Here is a 23,529-nt window from a genome sequence, read left to right as displayed (position 1 = left end):
AACCTTCACTTGTGCCCTCCTAGCTTTTCAAAAATGGCACGCTAAAGTCTCCGACTTATTATCCTCCTCTCCACCTGTCTGCCAGCCTGAAGCGAGGAGAGTAGTAAACAACCACACATTCTTTTCTTCCAACTTTCTAACTTGAGCTTCAGCCTCTGGTTGGGCATAGGTGGCCAGCCGAACTGCCCATGATAGGGACCAGCCACGGAGACAGCCATCACATCCCTTTTTGGCTGCAGGGGACTAGGTGCAGTTCCTCAAACAAGCACATCAAACCAGCTGGTGTTTTCCAGGCATTCAGCACCCATGCAAGCATTTAGCACATGGGCCACACCTCCCCACATAGATGCTGACAGCCAGTGCAGGATTTCCCTCATGGATGCCTCTTTCCTAAGTGCTGGAAGCCAGTCCACCCTTGCTGCTTGACACAGTCGCTGCAGGGAAGAAACATCTGCACAGCATATGTTTCAAGGGACCTGGCTTAATGCATACTGTTCTTAATATGTTTGCTCCCCTTAGCTTTATGTGTTTTAACCAAGGTCACCTCTCCGAGAAAGGTTGTTCCCCCAGGTAGGGATTTTTCCCTGAAGTTAGGGAGGGAATAAAACCCCTTAACTAAGTGCCAGGCAGGTAGTTAATCACTTTAACTACGAACAATCACGCTTAAGCTACATAATCTTTACTCCCTGGAATGGAGATAAGAAACGCCCTAACCTTTGGAATAGAAATTGATAGGATTAAAATCAACTGGTATAAATACAGATGTAACAAGACAATAAAACACAGAACCTGGCTGGAGAACCTAGTGAGAGAACATGGCAAGAGAACCTAGACAGAACCTGGCTGGAGATCCTGGCTACAGAACCTGGCGGGAGAACCTCGCTATGCTGATCAACTGAAGGCAGCTTCCATGTCCTTTCTTCTTCGCTGACTCCATCCACACCTTTGGGGACCCCTGGACCTGCTGGGGCTGGACCCCAACAGTGAGGGAAACTCCCAGTATCCTCGGTTAAGCAATTGAGAGGGTGGTTGTACCATTCACAAAAACAAGAAACGTCTTGTAGTAAAAAGCTCCTATGGAAAGGAGGGTGAGGAATATCACTTTGTTCACATTGAATTTGAAATGCCTATAAAATGTCCAACTAGAGATGTACCAAGGCAGTTGAACAGACATGCCGAAGGTCAGAAGAATGGACTGGGCTAGAAATATCGTTTTGGCATGAAAATTGTATCCAAAGTCAGAGAGGTGTAAAAGTTTCCCATCCTGGCTGATCATATGACTCAGCTGAAGAATATATTTAAAGTAGACATATTCTTGGGCCTCCTTTTTTAACATGCTGAATTGGAATCTCTAGATAGCAGTTTGGCTCCTTATCTGTACTTTATAATTACTTAGAAAGCTTTTAAAAAGTCTTATCAGCAGATTTCACCCTAGTCCAATTAATCAGAACTTATGAGTGGGACTCAGATTTGAGGATTTTTTTTTTTTTTAAGTTCCAAGGTGATTCCAATGTGTATGAAAGTCAAGAACTACAGCTCTAGGGAGACAGCTGGTCATCTACATAATTGCAAAGCATCAGATTACACAATTATCAGCCAGATTTGAGCCTTGTGTTTGCAGCCACCCTTCACTTGGGTCTCTGCCAAATGAGCATTTCCTCACCACGCTACCTAAACTCAGGCACATGCCACATGTGCTCAGCATTATCTATCCTTCAGCCCTGCTCCCTTCCCTTCATCGCCCTTATCACCCTCTGCCTGTGTATGCTTTGCCTGTTTATTTGTTGTCTGTTTATCACTCGGAAAACGAGAGCTCCATGAGGGAAGCGACTTTCCTGTCTTCACTATAGAACCCAGCACCATTTCTAACAGCACCTAATACTTCTTAGGTGTATAATCCAGGATTTGTGGAAAGAATCAAAAGGGACTCAAAGTTCAAGGAGTAGAAAGGAAACAGGAGGAAAGGATGGGTCCATAGGCAGGCAGCTTTGTAGCCCTGATGGTAGAGAAGTGAGGTTCCAGTTTGGCTTCTTATTCCTGTATGAAATAGCTGCTTCGATGAGAAGTACCAGAAATCTCATAATCAGGATGAGGCATAGGATTGAAGTTTGGGAATTTTGGAAAGAGTTGGAAATATAGCTGGTCAAATTACTGAGCAGTGCTCACAGGCAAGTTGAGGTTGGTCATATGACTTTATAAACATAACAATCCACCCCTCCACCCCCCTCCCCACAATGGGTGATTTTTTCCAACTGTGCTTAGAATCCTGGGCACAGTCATGGAGACTGGAGGTGGGATTTTACTACATAAGTGTGACTAAAGGATGTGGGAGTAAGAAAGTTTGGCTCTTTTGATTAATGGGATATTAAATAGGATTTTGCCTTTGACTCAGAAGTGAACAAATGGCCATAAAGAAGAGAAAATTATGAAGCATCACCCTCATGTAAAGAGAATCATAAAGCACATTCCCTTGGTACTTCTAAGAATTGGAAGAACTGGCTCATCCAAACTATCTCGTCATCACCCCCAAGCAGCTTATATTTGCAAAATAAAGAATCTAGAAGAATCCACTCAAGCAAATTATCATTGATATAAAGCAGAACATTTTGGCTTTTATTTTCATTATAGAAAGAATGCTTCAGACCTTCACGCAGTGAGACACATGGGAGAATCTTTAAAAAAAAAAAAAAAGAAAAGAAACAACTCATAGAAATTGAGGGGTATCTTCAAGAAAAGCATATTATTCCGTGGATGAGCATTTACTACGCAGTAGACTTGCTGACCTAACTTGCAGGCCTATGTGCTTGAATGGGGAAAAATGAATGGGAGGCAGCTAGAAAGGGGGCGCTTGTGGGGGCAGACTTTCTTCTTTCATTTGGCTTGACAAGGATGCTTGGGTCTCCTGTGGTCAAATGAGCACTTAGAAAGTAGGCAGACGTGAGCCAGCTTACTGGAATCCCTCCTAGGAGGGCTTCAGGTTAGGAGAGAAGACCTCAGTAGCAAACAGCTGTGAAGTACTCCATGGGAACGAAGCTCAGCAGAAGTTTGAAGAGGTCATTTTGGAGATAACTGGACAGTAGACAGAGCCCCTGCACGCCCTTCTGCAAAGCAGGCACAGATACCCAACAAGAGGAGCAGCATGTGGGCACCTGGCACACAGTGAGCATTGACATTCAAGAGAGGATTCCAGTGGCACATGTAAATGGAAAAAGCCCTTACCTCCTTTTTCCCTAGTCCTCTTCTCCCACCTGAATTCTTAAGAAGCTGGGGTGAAAGAGCTGGCCTAGCATCTCTACTGTCTGCGTCCATAAGTCTAAGTTCTGACTTCAAGGTAGAAAGAAAAATGAGTACAAAAGTGAATTTGAGATTACATTTTTTCAAGTGGATTAAGTTGCACTGGAATGGACTGGAGTATTCACGCTCAGAATGATCTAATAGCAATGGGGCCAGCTGGTGTGGCTCAGTAGTTGAACATCAGCCTATGAATCAGGAGGTTGAGCTTGGATTTCCTGTCAGGGTACATGTCCAGGTTGTGGGCCCAATCCCCAGTAGGGAGTATGCAGGTGGCTGCCAATCGATGAATCTCTTTTATCATTGATGTTTCTATCTCTTTCTCCCTCTCCCTTCCTCTCTGAAATCAATAAAAATATAGTAAAAGCAATGAGATTTATCTGAGGTATGCTAAGGGATAGAAAAAGAATATATAATAGAACATAACTGAAGGAAATGACTAAAGAAATAGAAACTATTTTGTACTTCTTGGAGTTCAGTATTCAATAAACTGGGTATGTTACCAAGACATGGAATCCAAGTTGGATAAGGAAGGAAGTGAAGACAAAGAGGAGCTGATGGGTGGTAAGAACATGGAAGGCTCACTGCATTGAGTGTCATAATGAAGCTGAAAACAGTTTCAGTGGAGGTACTTGAGCAGGTGAGCTGGAAACCCAAGGAGAGTGGAGGGTCTAAGTTAGTGATTTTAAAGCACTGACAGTTAGACACAAGTCCAAGGTAAGTCCTTGGAGATACTGAGTAGCTTAGGCCAAGTAAAAGAAAATGCCTTTGACAATAAGTTCAAATAACTGAGATAATGTTAGGTTTGTTAGCCAATGGATACGATACCTAGAAGATGGCAGATACTGGGGTGGATAAAAGCACTAAAGCCTCTTCTGAATGAGGTGGAGTGACCATGAGGGGAATAGATGATAGTGATGGGAGTCAGATATAAGCCTCAAACAATAAAAGGTTTTTATAGAAGGAAGGATTGTTGGTCTGGAAACAGTGCTGAGGAATGAGGAGGACATGTCTCCATTCACCAACTCTGGGAGGCATAAACCGTCTCTACAGGTTCTTCAGGGTCATGCCAAGAGGAGCTGGGATTGTTCACTGCAGAGGCTAAGGATTTGGAGAAGTTTGTCAAAAATGGAATAGGAATTCCAGATGGTCCAATGAAAGTGTTGGTGATAAAGGAGGAATAGGGAATTGACAGATGGAATCAAGACTTGCAGAGAAGTCCATACACCATGTGAAGAATGTTAAGCAGGGGACATGACATGGTCAGGCTTGCATTTTAGATAAATCATTCTGATCTGTATGGAAGATTTATTTGAGAGCAGCCAAGTTTACAAGAAAGGAGACCATTTACGAGAATGTTATGATAGTCATGACAAGAATCTCAAGAGTCTGGAATTGAGTAGTAAAAACAGGGTGATTATGATATATGTAGAAGCTCAATCGGCTATAAAAAGTGAAAGAATGACAATTTTACAATGACTCCCCCAGGCCTGGGGAACTTGGTGGTTGGTGGGCTCAATGAAGGAAAATAAAATTTATGGGGAAATATATTTAGATTTGAACATTGTGTCAAAGACTAAAGACTTGAGTTGACCCCCCATATTCATTTCCCCTCTTATATTGTAACACATATAGTTTGATTTTAGTTTGGCACATGGCCACCCAAAATAAAGATAACATTCCACACTTACAGCTAGATGTAGCTAAATGACTCAATTCTGGCTAATGGTCTGTAATATAAATTTGTTGTTTCAAGTTGTGTAAGAAGCGTCCTTAAAAGAAGGGGTGGCATTTTCTTCACTTTTTTCTTCCTTCCTGCAGGGGGAATATGGACATAATAGATAGAGCTCTACTAACTATCTTGGACCATAAGTTTAACTTGGCCCAAGAAACTGCAAAAAGCACAGCAGCAAAATAGAAAAAGCCTGGGTCTTTGACATCTTAAACATAAGAAGTAAAAAAAAAATTCTATTTGTTTAAGTCACTGTTATTTTGTGACTTTCTGTCAGTCACAGCTGAATCTAATCCTAATAAATACCAGATGCGTAAATTTTGAAGTGTTTGTGGAACTTCAAGGGGGTATACACAGTTGGATATACTGATAGGACAAGAGATCAGTGTTGGCCCTAGCGGCTAGGTCCTAGCCAGTTTGGCTCAGTGGATAGAGTGTCAGCCTGTGCACCCAAGGGTCCCAGATTCGATTCCAATCAAGGTCTCATACCAAGGTTGCAGGTTCTTCCCCGGCCTGGGCCCTGGTCAGGGTGCATGCAGGAGGCAACCAATTGATGTGTTTCTCTCACATTGATATTTCTTTCTGTCTTTCCCTCTCTCTAAAAACCAATGGAAAAATATCTTTGGGTGAGAATTTTAAAAAAAGAGAGAGAGAGATCAGTGTTGGAGACAGGTCTGTGTGGCCAGCATAAAAGGCATTCCCTGAAAGCATGTCCGTGTGATTTTTTCCAATAGCCTTCAGCAGCCTGGATCTAAGAATGACATGTTAATAATGTTCATTTAGACATTCAGATCTAAATCCATTTTCTAAACACAAGTAAAAGGAGACTTAGAAATCAATATAATTTGTATTTAAAAGATTGCCTTTGAAAATAAAAGATTTACCACAGCTCTTCTTTGTATAATTGGTCACTCTTTATAAGGCACTCAGACCACGTGAGGGTATATAAAAACCCTTTTGTTATGGAGCAATTAGAACTAAAACCAAATGAAAAATAATCTTATATTCCAAATACAGGACCATGGACATAATAAATAATAAATACTCAGGGAAAACTACACTGACCTCATTTGTAATGTAATTTTGAGCAACTGCATAGACAGCGTAATTCTTTACAGACGCAAAAATAGACCCTTATAAATCTGAAAAAAATATATGAGTTAAATGTGCTAAATGGTTAATCCCATTGTACAAAATATTCTATAAAAAACATTCAGGATCTATTTAAGTGTATTGAAATTTTGAAACCTTTCTTACTATAGCCCCCTTTAGAAGCTGTCACCTCTTCCCACAGTTATTTCAAGCTAGTCTCTTAAAAATCAGAGCCTTAGTTTCAAATATAAATTATAAATAACAAATTTCTTATAATGCTTTTAAATTTAAAGAGCTAGAAGTTGTTCTGTAGTCCTTCAAAGAAAGTTTGAATAAATAAACCAGCACCTACAGGTTTGATTTTGTGGGGTATTAGCATTAATTTTTAAACCCAGACCACCTGGCCTTTTCTACCTACACTTTCAGTATGCGCTCACTCAGGGGTAACAAAAATTATTTTCATATAGATTCAGCAAACTTAATTACGGAAGAAATAGGCCAGTGATGGTGAACCTATGACACGCGTGTCAGAGGTGACACGTGAACTCATTTTTTTGGTTGATTTTTCTTTGTTAAATGGCATTTAAATATATAAAATAAATATAAAAAATATAAATCTTTGTTTTACTATGGTTGCAAATATCAAAAAATTTCTATATGTGACACAGCACCAGAGTTAAGTTAGGGTTTTTCAAAATGCTGACACGCCGAGCTCAAAAGGTTCACCATCACTGAAATAGGCTATGAAAATAAAACTTACAACATGTATCTCAGCTGGTTAGTAATTTTGTGCTCATCTCTGAGAGCACAGATTAGAAGTAGAAAATGGGTGACCACCAACATTAGGAATCAAACCCACATTTGCCACTGAAAGAAGATGGAATTCCTTTGTGCCTCAAATCCCTGTGGCCTTGGAACCCAGCTGAGTCAGTGACCAGGAACTGAACCCATCTTCATGCTCCTGATACAGAGGCTCTTCATCAAGGAGCATCAGAAACCTAAATGAGTCAGAAACTAATGAAAATAAATTCGTAGAACTTTGAAGTTTGAAAGCTCCTAACAAGGGAGTCAGTGTTCCCAGGAAAAGAGAAGGAGAGGGGGTGGAGGAGAGTATCTGATGATAAAACAGGGTTAAGAACCACAAGACCTAGAAGTTTAGTCTTGTTCTGATACTACAGTACTTAGCTGAGTCTGCTTCTTCCTGCATAAAGCAAAGAATTGAACTGGAATGATCTCAATGGTCTCTTCTAACCTTAAAAATATAGATATTGGGGATTACAGATGAATACTATGAATTTAGCAATCTGCTGGATACCTGGTGAACACAGTACATTCATTTATTATCTATTCCTTTTGATCTTGGTTGCCAGAAAGTATTTAACTCAGATGTTTTGCTCTGTGGAAAATTTTCTATCACTACCTTTCTCCAATTGGTGTTGGTTCTTACATTATTTTCTTTGATATTTAGAATGATGTTATTTGCATTTGTAAAATTGTAAAAGGAAGGTATTCAATGTAAAAATTTCCATTAAGGAATTTTCCATTTTGCAATTAAACATGCTACTGGGTAAAGTATGGTATAGGAAAGTGATTAAATGCATACTAAATCATGTGGCTTGTTAAAAGTTATTTGGCTGTTTGGGGTCTCCTAGGATACCTAGTTGTTTTTCCACCAACCCACACATCCTCTACATTCCTAATAGAGCCTTTGGAATCAGCTTGGCTTTTTGAGGTTCTCACCACTCTCTTTCTATGACTTCATCATATCATTAAAAATCTAAAGTTATTTAGCATAATTTAATATATTAGCAAGATCTGTAACCGTATCCAAGGATATAAACTTGTTTGTTGTAACAACTGCCTGAACAGTCCAAAAGGCCATTCAAAGAAAAAAACAGACCATGTCAAATTTTCAGTAGTTTTATTGAAAAATGCCTCTTTTGTTTCAGAAATAAATAATATAAGGCAGTGAAATTCACAATCTGCAGTTAAAATATAAAAGCAGCAATTCTATGTTCATAGTCTTGCAAACATTTCCAACTGCTTTTGATAACTAAGAAACATGTTCTGGAAAAAAAAAAAGTTCATACTAAATATACAACACAAACATGCAATTCCATCTCTGCAGAATAATCTGCAATTTGGCATAAATGTTAGTGTGTCTACAACAAGGAGGTTTAAGGCAATATGAAGTTGTATCCAGTTGATACAATCATTTCAGCTACATGGCTTAAGGTTTGTGGTTGTTAAAGGAGATGTATAAGAGCATTCTATGCCATAATGTGTAACAGAAGCTAGAAGAGGAAGATAAATACTTGCGATGCAGTTGACCTTTCCCTCCTTTTTGGTTTAGGAGGGGCATTCCTTGAATCGTGGTGTAATTGAATTGCAAATAAGTATTGGAAAAGATAAACTGCCCTCTCGAAATATACAGTAGTTCTGGGTTCCAGGACTCACTGTTTAACCTAAGAGTTTCACTGAGGCTGCCCGCTGTGCTAACGAAAGGCACCAGGCACATTCTCTCCTTGCAGCTTTTGTGAACAGAGTATTTTGCAAGCATTTCTGGGCGAAAGCAAAGACGCCTACAGACTGCGCGCGCGGCTGGCTAGGCTTCCTGCAGAAACAAGGTTCTCTACAGTAAAAAGGGGCTCTTGGACGAAGCATCGCCGGAAGAAACATCGCAGATACGGTATGCACTGCTCTAGTTGACCTGTAAATGATAATCTCAACACCTCCCCCAGCCTGGCCTCCCTGGGCGCCGTCTCAGGTTCACGGCCCCAGGCCGCGGGGCAGGGCGCGCCGCCAGCGCGCGTGGGGAGGATGCTCATGGGCAGGCTCGTCGGCGCCGTAGTCCTCGTACTCCTCAGTCCGCTCCGGCTCCACCGGCACGATGAAGGGCTCGCGCTCAGGCAGGTAGGCCCCGCCCTCGGGCACGTATGGCTCTGTCCGATTCAACATTACAGTTATGATTTGGGAGGTACAGACACAGCAAAAGCTAAACCATCACCCGAGGCGATGGCACTCCAGTCTTAATCTCCTAACTATAAATATATAAATTACAATGTTCTGATTACTAACATTTGCATAGAGAATTTGGTGATGCTCAAATAAAGTGACGGACTTAAAAAAAAAAACAACAAAAAAAAAAAACCTTCAAAGATCCAGCAGTAGATACAATCATTGCACAAATACCTGGGAAGGGTCAGACTGGGCCAAAGAACTGTAAACGCAGAACCTGGGTAGGATTTTCGCAAATCCCCAAGTACCTGTTCATGACTTCAACTCCTCAGTTCAGAGAACAGTTTGGAAAGGTGAGGAGGTGAGGGGACGTATTGTTGGCTCCTAGAAACTGAACTCTGAAGGTGAAAATCAGCTATCACCAGGTAATATACAGTACATGACAATTTCTGTGGCTGTCTCCCCCACAGACTGAGTTACAGCTGGTGGGCGAGGAACACCAGTGGCTACAGCGCAACAGGAAGAAAAGAAGTGACTAGAGAACTTTGGTTTGAAAATGGCAATGACAAAACCCAAATGAGAGTACATGTACAAAGAACAGTACTAATGAGTCGCATGCCCTGAATCAGACACATCGCCAACAAGCAAGACAGAGGAGGAGATTCCATTCGGTGTTATTCCGGCACAGAGCAGGCAGCAGGCTTGGGTGCAGAAGCTTACTGTAGAATTGTTAAGTGATTTTAGTGGACAGGATCACATACAAATCATGTACAAGCCACAATTAGTTTATTATTTACATCAGACATTTCTCTGTAACCAGGTTAATTGTTTTTCTCGAAATGGCACGATCTCCGCTGGTTAGTAGTTTTATTATGCGCCTCTTTCACAGTCGAGGCTCCTCATGGCTGTATGTTTCAACTTTTTTTTTTTTTTAATAATATTTTTCTACATTATTACTGAAATGCATCAGGCGTATAGGCTAACACCACTGCTTTTGTTGCATTCAAGTTAGTATAGAGTCTCCACCCTCCTTTATGATGTTGACCCGGTTCATTAACCATATCTGTGGTGAGATTTCCATACAGACTCATTTCCTAATAAGCATGTGCGCAAACATCTCAGAAACAGGATTTTCATGTATTCAAACTGTAAGCAGCACTGGCGACTTAGAAAATGTTAGCCGGAACCTGAAACAGGTCAAAGATGATAGTTTTAAAAGTTGAATTACTATGCAAAAAACATATATACACATCCATCTAAGTATGTAATGGTTAAAGTATATATACATATATATCCATATATTTCCAGTTATTTGTACATACCATAAGGCAAAGGTAATTTAAATTTATTTTATAACACATTATATTATAATTTTGTGAATGGGTTGTATGAGAAATGTACATTAAGATTAATTATAACTTTGGCCAGATGTAAGTTCTCACATAAATATATAGATATATAGATATTTAGATATTCAACTACTCATGCACTATTTGCTAGTAGCCAATCATATCAAACAGCAGTATCATTTTTAAAACTTGCAAGATGCTTGAGGGTGCACTGATGAAAAGGTCACCACTGACCACAGCATGACTTTCTTACTTCCAGATCAGCATATGTCTGTCCCCTGTCCCCACAGTCCCAAAATCAGACATAAGAGAATTGAAACACTGGAATTTCATTACTAACTCTTTTTAAAAATTACATTCCAGATCTTATAAATATTATTTCTACAATGTGAGTGAACTATTGTCAGTTGTCTGCATCATGTTATCAAATGCTAGTTTGCCTACACATTAGATTCCCAAAACAAATATATATGTGTGTGTGTGTGTGTATTCTTAGCATTCTACAATTTTATTCAACAAATCACTGTTCCCAATCTTTAGGTTAGGAAGAAAAAAGTCAATTGGTAGCTTTTCTTTGAACTTCTAGGGAAAATAAGGAGAGTTTTATTATGTGACTTGGTAATTGCAGAAATATTGGAAGGGAGAGAAAATAGTTATTTAACTCCTAACAGTGAAGTAATGGTGTATGCTTTGAGAGAGAGCAATATTACTACATAATCAAAACACACAACTGGAAGAGTTGCTTGCTATCTTCAAGAAATACTCAAATCCATCTTCCTTCAATCCTACGGCACTTCATTTCTATAAAGGTTCTTTATTCAGGTGAATTTGGGTTCCTACAATGACAACCACATACCTGGATAGCCTTGCCCGTTGTATGGGATGCTGGCACACTGGGATGAGTCACAGTATCCAGGAGGACCTGGGGGTCCTCGGATACCTGAGTTTCCAGGACGACCAGGGGGGCCTGGGGGACCTCTGGAACCTGTGGACCCTGGTGGACCCGTTCTGGATTCTCCTTGTGGACCTAGTGTGGGTTGAAACAAATATTTCTCCTCTTGTTAAATACATCTCCTGAGGCCGTCAGCAATACTTTGGCCCCTCCACTGCCTCAAGACTAGGCGGCTCCCTACTGTATGGTAAGAAAATATTTCCTTACGAAATCACCAATATGAACCTAAGTCTGGAAATTTCTTACCAGTGATTCATAAGAGTTAAAGACAGAAATCTAACTACTTCAATGATTTCATTCCAAGAAAACGGACTGAGCAAGAATGAAGCCCAACTAAAGATATCGATGAGTTCTCTGCTTGCTCCTACTCTCACAGAGATAAGACCACCTGAAGGAAATGGCTCTATTAGCCATATTAGACTGCCGGGAAAACACGGAAGTACCCGCTCCATACCTCTGAACTATGTGAGGCAATGTCATGTCTACATCGAGTGGTACTTACAGCTAACATAAACCTAAATATATTACCACTAGGGTTGACCTTGGGTTGCAAGGGTCTCATGGACACTATCATGAATAAAAAAATTCATTTTCAACCCAGTAAAAGAAATGCATAAAACAACTAGATAACTATTTCTTTCCAAAGCGTCAATAAAGAACCTGTAAGTGAAATCTGGTGATGTCTCTCTCCAACTTTTTAGTGAGAATACTTTTTTTTTAGTCTACTAGCAACATCTTGAAGAATACTAGAAAAAAACAGGAAGTGATACCATTCTTAAAAGCTATGAGGCCAAACAAAACAAATTAAGAATTGCATAAAAAAGAAAACAGCAACCCTCTGTGTCACTGAAACTCAATCCTTCACATATTAAAGTGACAGTGAATGCTTAAGAGAACACATGCAAACATTTTTTGAGCAAAGAGAACATAAAAATGAGGAGGTTATACGAGTTCAACTTCTTGCTAAAGTGTGAAAATACCATGATGATAGCCATGCCTGAAGCTAACATGATGAGGTTGTGAATCTCTTGGGGGTAAGGGGGCTGTATGCTCTCCCAGTAGTTACACTGTATTATTTTATGTACCAGCAGACCTACCTGGGGGGCCAGGCGGACCTCGAGCCCCTGGAGACCCAATACCCCTTTCGCCTTTCTCTCCTGGCAAACCTAAGGAAGGACAAAAAGATAACGCACAGGAGGAAAATGATCAGGAAACATGCAGTCTTCCTTTTAACTGGTATTACCTGATTCAAGTCATTGACTTCCCTCAGTGAAAGCACAACCCAATGTTTCACAGAAGTTCACTCTTTAAGCCAGATTCTTTCTAGACATTTGTGTAATTCCAGACTCATGGCCAGGAAACAAATGTGGCTACACGTCAGGGGAAAAATTATTTGAAGAAAGCAAACACATCTAACATATATTTTTAGAAACAGTTGTTACAAACAGAAATCAAATAAAGAGTTACAGCTCATTGAAAAATATCTTATCTTTAGCAGCCCTATTTGTGCAACATCCGAGCCATCAGAATTACAGAAATATCTAGGTTTTCTATGGAATGTTAACTGCAACTTTGACAAAATCAGTACCCAGAATCCTGAAACATCTGGAATCAGATAAGACTATTTTTCTTCTTTTCCTCCAATGACACTTATCTATCATGAAATTAAAGTGAAACAAACATGTAAGACCAGTGCCAGGCTCTGAATAAAAGAACAACAACAAAAAAATTGGATCTAAAACTGTACATTCAGTTGCTGCCCAACTCTTGCCAGTCACAACAATTAACAAGCTTCTAGTGCCTGATTTAGTTTGCCAAGATACAGGTTTTTCCCATTAACAACAACCAGAAATTCACACGATCTTTACTAAGATCCTAAGCTATGGGGCTCTGTGGCTTGTAGCCACCTAAACAAGACAGGTTCAGGGACCATAGCTCTTCTGGGACTGTTCAAACTGTTGCCAAGTTCAGTCTTCTATGCACTTTTTAACATCCCCAGGCTCCTACACGTGTAGTTCCTTCCTTTATGCTCATGCTGCACCCAGATACACCTACCTCGTTCCCCCGGGGGACCCTGCATGCCCGGCGTGCCCGGGAAGCCTGGTCGCCCCCCAGGTCCGGGTTCTCCCCTGGCTCCTGCGCTGCCCGGGGGACCTGGAGGACCTGGTGGGCCAGGCTGGTTCCGATTGGAGTGGTAATCATTTGGAATCTGATTTAGCATTTGATTGAATCTGTTCATCTGACCTATGAATAGAAATAACACTTGTTAGTAAGAACCCTAATAAGGGAGGGATGCAGGGTGAAATTGTTTTCTCTTAGTATCTAGTGAAAGACATCTCTATCCCTCCCCTGTCCAGGAGGCATTCCAACCTGAACCCTAAAAATAAAACTCTCCAGTCACCAAGGACAAACTGATCTCTGATAAATAGTTGTCTCCACAAAATACCAACCAAGTAGGCCACCAGGCTTACTATAAAGAAAAATGAGTTGTGGAAGTTTACTATGGCTCTGATAGAAACCCCTGAGATTTGCCCAACAATGTCACTCAAAAGAAAAACTTTTTTAAAGTAAGAAATGATGCCATGATTGTGTGTACACAAGGCAATGATCATTAGGATTTAGTGTAAACTGAAGTTGCCTGTTGGATATGTTGAAAATGCAGATTTCTGGGCCTCATCTTCAAAGACAATGATTCACCAGGTTTAGAGTCTGGCCCAGCAACCCTAATTTCTAAAAGCAACATAGGTGCCTCTACTGCAGGTGTTCCCAGGGCAGCACTTCAAGATACAGCGATTAAAACTTCTGACAGAGGGAACCCCGAGTTTAAGGCCACACTTGGTGTTCAGGCACTGAACTTTATGAATAAACTTAATAGGCCTCATGGAATATGAAGAAAGAGTCTGTAAAAAGTAAGGAGGCAATATTAAAATGTCCCCGTCGAGAAGGACTTTCTATGATTAAACTGGTCTGGGTGGGTGGGCCTCCTTCCTTAAAGTCATACAACAACTTAAAGGTTTTAACTTGAAAGATCCAATCGCTGCTGCTTCCAGATATGCCCAGATGGATGAAGATCACTAAAAATCCTACAATATGGAAATTGAAAAAGCCCCTTTAAAATGTGATTTTGTATCAAACCAAATGTAAGGATAACTGCCTTTATTTTACCTTAAGTTATTATTTTATCTTCAGGACAATCATTAAAATATCACTAACTGGCTACAAAATTGACAATGTATAAAAAAAAAGAAGATCATCAAAAATGAAATAGAAGCATACATCTTAGAAAATTTATGACTCAAACTTTGCATTTTCCTGCAATTAAATAAAAACTTTTCATACATTAAAAAGAAAGAAATTTACCATTTATCAATTGTTCACAGACTTGTCTTGCAACTGCCCGCATCATGTTCTGAGAAGCAATGTCTCCCTTGTTAATTAAATCAATGAGAATCATTAGCATATTACTTCTATAGTTTCAGACTTCAATGTTTTACACACAAAATAAATGTATGTCACATTTTAAGAAATACATACTCTATCGCCTTTCTCTCCTTTCAATCCAGAGGCACCCTAAAATGCAGGAATTTCATGTATTAGAAAGTGACAAACATGATCTAAAATGATTCATGAACAAACATGATGATGAAGATCTGCTTTCTAATGAATTAGCAAAATGACACCACAGTCACATCAATGTTATTCACATTGTCTCATCTATAAAAGCAATCTAATTCCCTCTCTCACCTCCTTCTCTGGGAAGCATATGACCTCCGAAAGAGTGCTGAGATGTGAATTTGAGGATAACAATTTAAAAGTTATGAACTATGCATACATTTTATGATGCCATTCACAATACAGGCCTGGAACTGAAATGCATGTGAAAATTGCTCTTGTGCCATTGTATTTTCTTTTATATCACCACAGCTGGGTAACTCAGCTGGTTATTGTGGATTCTCCATGACATTCATCTTGATTCAGTTCCAGTAAGAACTATTGAGCTTTTGTCAATTCCCTAACTAAACATATAACTACTTCCAGTGGTTTTTTTGTGTGCATTGAGTAAAAAGGAACCACATGTCTCCCTTATTAGATAATTCAATCCAAATGGTGGTCCCACATCCAAACACAACTACAGAATATTTGTCCCTGCTCTGTCAGGCTTCTCATGGGCCATGAGAGGATCCTGGGAAAGTTTTCCTTATAGTGCAAGAAGTTTTTGTGTTTTAGTAATGAACTCCCAGGCTGCCAACTGCTGTCATAGAAGGAACATCTGAACTATTGAAAAATCTGATCGTCAGATAATATATCCCAAACCAAACCACATCTTACAGTCTCCAATACTTTTGCCTGAATGACTCCAATATCCTCCTAACTGGTCTTCCTGCTTCCTGGATTGTCCTCCTAGAGCCTATTCTCCACACAGAAGCCAGACTGACATTTTTAAAAGGAAAATAAGATAATGTCACTCTTTTGGCTCCAGGGACCTCTGTGACACTTAGAATAAAAGAAGTCCTTCTCATTGGCCAGATGACCCACATAATCACCTCTGCTCAGCTCTCTGACATGATCTGTCATCTCTCTCCCTCACGCCCTTGATTTTGGGTACCCAGGGCTCTCCACTGTTCCTTTCATACACCAGATTCCTTCTTCATTCGGGGCTTTTATTCATGCTGTTCCTAGAGCCTGGAATCCCCTTCCCACAGCTCTTCAAACAGCTTGCTTCCTCAATTCATTTCACCGCCTCCAACAGGCTCTGACTACTATGTCTAAAATAGCCACCTCCCTGCCGTCACAATTACTCTCTAGCCCTCAGTCTGTTTCTGTTTTCTTCATGTCACTCATTATCACCAGAAATATTTATGTACATGTTTTTGGTCTATATCCCCCACTAGAATCTCCACGAGGGCAAGGATTTTGTCTTGTTTACTCTTATATCCCCAGACCCTAAAACACTGACTAGCTCATTTAGGCACTAAACAAGTAGGTGTTGAGTAAATGAATAAAAATAGTCCATAAGCAGTTTTTGAAAACGTCCACTGTACCACATCAGGTGTTGTAAGTTAGCAGGAAGATATCAGCTGGTTATAACAGCCAATGACATAACTGGTGTGCTGCAAGAATTTTTAAAATATGCAGTACCTGAGTAGTCAGGGGACACTGATCTCTTTTCCCTTAGATTGTCAAATAAAAAAAATGACAACAGCCATCATAACAATAGCCATACAGTATGAATAAATCAAAATTATACCTATGTTGTTGTTTTTTTGTCAGATCGGCAAAAAATAATTATATATTTTGGTGTGTCAGAATTTTACTAATTAGTTGATATGCGCCATGAAATGAAAAAGGTTGAAAATAACTGACAATAGCTAACTAATTGAATCAAGGTCTCTCCTAACACCTCTGCTACCTACTTTGGTGAATAGAAATGAAAGGTAAGATAGAATAGGTAAGAAAAGAAGAGGCAACTTGCCACCTTAAAGGACAAGAAAAATTAAAAGAAAAAGGTCAATAAGGTCCAAATAAATGTTACAAGTTACAATCATAAGATAAACTAGAGTTAGGCTCTCCCTTTGCCAAAAGTACCAGACACTGTTAATAGAAACATATTATTATTGACTTTGGAGCCTTATGTAAATTTCAGGGATTTTTTTTTTTTTTTACATTTACTGCTATTTTGATATCGTTCCTGGTGGTGTTGGGCTTTTTTAATTCACTGCCACTCTGAGATTGTTCTGGTATAGAGGGTGTGTGGAAGTCGTTGTCATTGCCAGGATCTAAGGTCACATTTCAAGTCAAGGAAGGGCCAGTTTCCTTCAGGTTTCCAGCGGCAGCCATCAGTTGCATCAGGAAGAGTCTTGTGTGAGACTCTTCGGTCACAGCAAAACAAAATGGAACCCTGAATAGGCAGAAGAGTTCCATGTACTTTAAACTGCTCTTATGATGTTTCTGCCATGATTCATTGAGGAAAAGAGAGTAATAAGATCATATGTTAGGGTACACACAGATTATAAAGTACTTCAGGAGTCCTTTAATCTTTACGTTGCTTGTTTAATTGTATGTAAACATAAAAAGCAACCAATGTTTCATAAAGATTCTACCCTAAATTTGAATGGCATTAAAAAAGTTTTTTAAACTCAGGTTTTTGTCAGTTGGACAATACTTAAGAAAACAGAAGTCCAGTCTGGAGAGCAGCTAATAGTTGGACTCAATTATCTTTAGGGTAACTTTTTTATATTTCAGAATTCTATTTAGACAAGATATATCCACAATTCATATGCAAAATAAGGAAGAACTTGTAAAGTATGTGAAGCCCAATAGCCATTACAAATACTTCTGGATATGTTAAGGACGCCAAATTCAGTTTTGGAGATACTAATACCAAATATAGTAGATGGTATGCACAATACCATCTCAATGACTATTTTAACCAAAACACCTGACTAAAGGAAAGGTAAAGCGGACATAAATTGGGCAGTATAAAAAAGTAAAATAGCAGATTCGATCAATGCTTTTAATTCTGGGACTAATGTTCTTAGCAACCTCGAGGAAAGAGAACAGAGCAAGTGGCCTGGCTGGATGATTCTGCCCCAGGGTAACATCCGCACACTCCCTATGGAAGCACCATGCACCACCACCATGTATTTTTCTATGTTAAGCAGCATAGCACTCCTAAATAAAGAGAATCATTCTGCTGACCCAGCTTAAAGTGTTAATACAGTGCAGAAATATGTGTCTTGGCTCATCATCCCTTTCTCCTTTTAAAGAAACCCTATAACCACAGTTTTCATCCCAGAATATTCTAACTCAGAGAGAAAAACTTTAGAACTAGTACCAAGTTAATTCCACTGGTTTGGCATGGTTTCGACAAACGCTTCAAACACATTACAGCAAAGATAACATAAATATGCCGGAGCCTTTCAGTGTCCTCATTATTGAAGGCAACAGTGAAATAACTCCAGACGTGCAAGCGGTCCACTTACTGGCCTGCCGTGGTCTCCGGGCTTGCCTGGTTTCCCACTCGGTCCTGAGACTCCTGGGGAGCCTGGGGTTCCCTACAACACGCAGGTCGGGAAAGAGGATGATATGATGAAATTAAAATCCCATCTAAAGTAAACTAGTAAAGTGGCAGCTTTAAAAGCTTTTCAATGAAGCAGACTATAATCACATTTTCAGGAAGAGGAAAACCAAACTTTAAGTTGACACAAAGAGAAACAAATCTTGAAATTTCCCATTTAATTTTTATTGACTGTATAGTTCTAAAATAAATGTTTAGGCCATTTGAAATATATCTATATCTATATCTATATCTATATCTATATCTATATCTATATCTATATCTATATCTATATCTATATCTATATATATCAGTTTTACAATTCACAGACTGTGATCTCAGTAAATTGGTACAAAATGACACTGCAGAAAGCAATTCCTGTTTTTTAGTGTATTTCTATTACATATCCAGACAAGCCATCAAAAGACAGCAGTGCAAACTTTGGCTGGGGAAGAAATGAAGAAGGTAGCCAGTTTTTTGCTAAGTTTGGCATCATTGTGGCAGAGTCTCCCCTTGTCTGCTGGAAATTGCACTCTCAGCCTAGAAATTCACTTTTTCTTTGGTGCATTCTCCACATTTCCACTTCCTTCTGTCACATCAGCACCCTTCACCCCATCAAAACCATAAGAATTTCTCCCTGTTTCTTTTAACCCAGCTTCAAGACACATTAGTCATCTTTTGTAGAATATACAGGGTGAGCCCTAGCTCAGTGGATACAGCGTCAGCCCTCAGATGGAAGGGTCCCAGGTTCGATTCCAGTCAAGGGCATGTATTTGGTTGCAGGCTTGATCCTCAGCCCTGGTAGGGGCGTGTGCGGGAAGCAACCAATAGATGTGTCTCTCTCACACCGGTATTTCTGTCTCTTCCTTCCACTCTCTAAATATCAATGGGAAAATATCCCTGGGTGAGGATTAACACAACAACAAAAAAGAATATACAGGGTAGGGCAAAAGTAGGTTTACAGTTCTGAGTCTATGAAACAATTTATTATTGTATTATTACTTATTAATTATTGTATTTTTCCGCATGAATGACTGTAAACCTACTTTTCCCCACCCTTGTATATAATACCTACTAAGCAATACATTATGTTCTAAAGCCTAAAATTTCCTTAAAATGAAATAATCAGATTTGGTAAAATAATTAATCCTTTACTTCCTCAATTATGCAAATTTTAAGCTCTGTAGTAAATACTTTAGATGAAAGTTTACTATACAGTTAAACTCCCCCTTACCTGAAAATATATATATTAGAAATAAATTAGATTATTTTAACATATGCTATTGAATCTTCATATCCCACCATTTTACATGAAAACTTCCATCATCTTAAACAATTTAACTGTGATCTCACTGGAGACAGGCATACAAATGCCACTTGCAAATCATTGGCTTTAGTATTGTCCCCAAAGATCTTAATTAGAAGACCTACTTGAATAAAACTTAATTCCTCAGAATGACTGATAACTATGCAGTAATAAATGTCCTTAAAACTCAAATATCATAGACCACAGATCCTTAAAATTGTATAACAGGAAGTAACCAGTCAGGTCATAAAATGCCACAACTCAGTGTGGGGATGGGGGGACTAAGGCACTAATAGCTAGTGACCAAGTCATTTAGGGATATTTTCTTATTTTTCAAATATAACTTGATTAAAAAACAAAACTGTATTTTAGCACATCTGTTTCCTCTAGCCCAGTGGTTCTTAACCTTCCTAATGCCGCGACCCTTTAATACAGTTCCTCATGTTGTGGTGACCCCCAATTTCATTGTTACAAATTGAACATAATTAAAGCATAGTGATTAATCACAAAAACAATATGTAATTATATATGTGTTTTCCGATGGTCTTAGGCGACCCCTGTGAAAGGGTCGTTTGACCCCCAAAGGGATCGTGACCCACAGGTTGAGAACCGCTCAGTTTTGATTTAGGAAAATAAAAACTAAATGGCAACCCCAATTGTGTACCCCCCAGCACAGGAGCCAGGTTACCAGGCTCTTCTCTAGCAAAGTGGAAAGACAGCGAGGTAACGAATCCTGTTCTTACCGGTGGCCCAGGTGGACCCCTGGGTCCCATTGCACCATCTTTTCCAGTAAAGCCCTATTGAAAAAATAAAATTAATTAGAGGGTAGTGAGAGAATGACCACGTGAAAAGGAAAAATGCTAAACAGGTTGCTAAGCATGAAGGGTGAAGAATTTAACCCAATTTGCTGTTTGCAGGTCATCTTGCAATATAAAGGCAAATATACTACAAAAAAGAAAAACACTTTCAAATTTAATTTAATGCCTTTCACTGAATACTTAATTTCTATACTCATTCATTTATGTAGTTATAAATACAATCATTTTAAGAGTCAAATTCATCTTCTGCAAAGAAAACATTTCTTTCTTAAAGATACTAGCTTTTGCTTTTGTAAGAGTATAAAGTCTAAAGGAAAAACTAACCCTTTCTACTGCACAGTCCATGTCCACACACTGGCCCAGGAAGGATAAAAATGGGATGAAAGATGTGTTGCTGAGAAAAGCACGCGGTCTCATAAAAGAGGAAAGAGAGCCCAAGCAACTGATCAGTAAACTCCCTTGCTCATTCCCAGAGCAATGGCCAGGGCAGGACTTGTGAAGTTTCCATTCCTGATGAACTCTCCTTCGTCCAAAAAAAGAGGCGACGAAGAACCCGCTCCATCAGAAACAAAGAAAACCTCAATCATGTAAAATTTTTTTAGTGGCCCATCTCTCCTCATCTCACAGAGAAGGCCAGACCGGCATTGGTGTCTGCTTGACTGGGAAGGAGAGAGCTGCCTCAGGAGCCCAGCGCATCTCCACACAGGCTCACTCTTTGGCTGTCTCGCCCCATCTGCATCCAGTGCCAAATGACCTCTGTCTGGAATGAGTCACTGCTACCCAGCTAGCATCCATCCCAATAGCAGGTCTCTGAAATCCAGCCGAGGATTTCTGAGTCAGATCGTTTTTTATGGTTGTCGCATTCCTCTGTTGAAGGAGATGTTTGTCTCATTTTCTGCAGAGAATAGGAGTGATAATTTCATCCATATTCCTGGATTCTAGCAAAAATCAGGAACATTTGGATTAAGTATCCATTGATTTTACAATAGGAAGTTTAAATTATTTCTTTAAAATGGTGCTACATATATTCTACTATAAAAATTTCTGAAAATGTTTTTCAGAAAATTATAGAGATAAAAATTTCAAACTATTTTCTGGAAGATCTAATCCTGCTTAAGGAAAAAACAGATTCCAACTTCATCTGCTGTAACGTCAACACTGCTTCTGAGAGCCACTTAAGCAAAAATGCGCTGGTAGTAGTATTGCTTGGGCAGTCTGAATAGGTTTTCTTCCATCTGAATTTCTCCAAATGCTATATAGGGCATGCCCTTTCTTTCTTTCTTTCTTTCTCTCTCTCTCTCTCTCTCTCTCTCTCTCTCTCTCTCTCTCTCTCTCTCTCTCCTTCCTTCCTTCCTTCCTTCCTTCCTTCCTTCCTTCCTTTTCTTTCTCTTTCTTTCTTTCTTTCTTTCTTTCTTTTCCTTCCTTCCTTCCTTCCTTCCTTCCTTCCTTCCTTCCTTCCTTCCTTCCTTTCTTTCTTATAACTATCATATTTCTGAATAACCCTTCTTAAGTCAGCCTAAGGACATTTTTTTCCCAGCTTTGTTGAGGTATAATTGACAAAAGTATCTATAAATTTATGGTGTATAAGGTGGTATTTTGATAGACGTATTCATTGTGAAATAATTACCACAATCAAAAAAATCACCTTAATCATGATTATATCCATCACCTCACATAGTTAATTTTTGAGTGTGCTGAGAACATTTAAGATCTACTCTATTAACAAATTTCAATATACAATATAGAATTATTGACTATAGTCACTATATATACTAGACTGTAGATCTCCAGAACTTATGCATCCTGCATAACTGAAATTTTGTACCCTTGACCAATATCTCCCCATGGTCCCCTCTGTCTGCCTCTGGCAACTACGATTCTCCTCTCTGCTACCCTGCATTCAACTCTTCTTTAGATTCCATACCTAAATAAGATTATGCAGTATTTGTCTTTTTGTGTTTGGCTTATTTCACTCAGCATAATCCTCCAGGTTTACCCATGTTTTCCCAAAAGACAGGATTTTCTTATTTTTTAAGACTGAATAGCAGTCTATTCTACATATATTACAGTTCTTTGTCCACTCAGCCATCAATGAACACCTAGGACTGACCAACTATCTTCTTTCAGGAGAAACATATGTAACTTGTCCTCAGAAGGACTCTCCACTGAGGCAGCTGCAGATCTTTGTGCTATAACTTTTTCTTTATTATCAAAGCTCAAAGCTCTGGCAGTTACTGCTGCTTGCCCTCATGGAAGTGGGGCTGAAGAGACTTATGGCTGTCTTCATAGATACACACGTATCCAGTACATGTGGTACTTTTGTTACTTTTTAACACTCCCCAAAGCTGTGTCTTGTTTTGAAAATTGTCTGTGTTGAAGACAACCCATGCATTCTGTTCCTAATAACTCCACCTTGGTAACAATCTTCCTTCTCCACCATGATCCTTTGGCTTGCTCTCCTGAGCGTTCTCTTCTTCTACCACAGGGTTTGAATTTTGTTCTTTCTTTCTCTCTCGCTCCTTTTTTTTTTTTTTTTTTTTTTTTTTTTGCTAACATGCTAACATGCTTGCACCCAAAGTCTACCTAACTTTCCAAAATCATGTTCTATCAGTACTGTACTTTCAGTATTAGTAGTAGAAAACTAAGTGGTAGATAGGTGTACAAGGCTGTGAGGAGAAGAGTGGAATGATTTTCTGAAAAATCTCCTTGCCCTAGGAGACCTGGGTGGCCTCACCACCAAGTTGGATTCTCAGGTTAGAATCTGAGAGTGAAAAGCAGAATCCTTCCCACTCCCTCATTTTTCAGGGCAGCAGTGACAGTGGTGATGGCTGCTGATTTCCAGTTCAAAGAGAGCATGTCGATGGGGTTTGCACTGGCGACCCACCATGTCTGCATGAAGCCCACCCTGGGTGGTGGCAATGGGCCCAATAGGTTTCAGTAGTAGCAGCTGCAAGCAATTCAGCCCATCATCACT

General features: G+C 39.5%; 1 protein-coding gene across 8 annotated transcripts in view; it reads right to left on the bottom strand.

Annotated features, from left to right (window-relative positions):
* Positions 1-8,019: 8,019 nt before the first annotated feature.
* The window catches only part of COL12A1 (collagen type XII alpha 1 chain), a 114,417-nt gene continuing 98,907 nt past the window's right edge, over positions 8,020-23,529 (bottom strand). For 3 of the 8 annotated variants that reach the window (XM_036318292.1, XM_036318288.1, XM_036318290.1), the window contains 8 exons: positions 20,481-20,534; positions 18,358-18,429; positions 14,909-14,944; positions 14,735-14,801; positions 13,430-13,618; positions 12,472-12,540; positions 11,279-11,449; positions 8,020-9,057 (listed from right to left, as the gene is read on the bottom strand). In XM_036318292.1, the coding sequence (XP_036174185.1) occupies positions 8,885-9,057; positions 11,279-11,449; positions 12,472-12,540; positions 13,430-13,618; positions 14,735-14,801; positions 14,909-14,944; positions 18,358-18,429; positions 20,481-20,534 (831 nt within the window). In that variant the 3' untranslated portion in view covers positions 8,020-8,884. Of the gene's footprint in view, positions 9,058-9,842; positions 10,261-11,278; positions 13,029-13,429; positions 13,619-14,734; positions 14,802-14,908; positions 14,945-18,357; positions 18,430-20,480; positions 20,535-20,879; positions 21,451-23,529 lie in introns of those variants that run through there. The other 5 variants (XM_036318291.1, XM_036318289.1, XR_004969003.1 and 2 more) reach the window with 5 other exon arrangements.

The sequence above is a fragment of the Myotis myotis genome, unplaced genomic scaffold (assembly GCF_014108235.1).
Source record: "Myotis myotis isolate mMyoMyo1 unplaced genomic scaffold, mMyoMyo1.p scaffold_m19_p_7, whole genome shotgun sequence".
NCBI lineage: Eukaryota > Metazoa > Chordata > Mammalia > Chiroptera > Vespertilionidae > Myotis > Myotis myotis.
The sequence above is the reverse complement of the archived record's forward strand: the minus strand, read 5'-3'. Positions and strand labels throughout refer to the sequence as shown.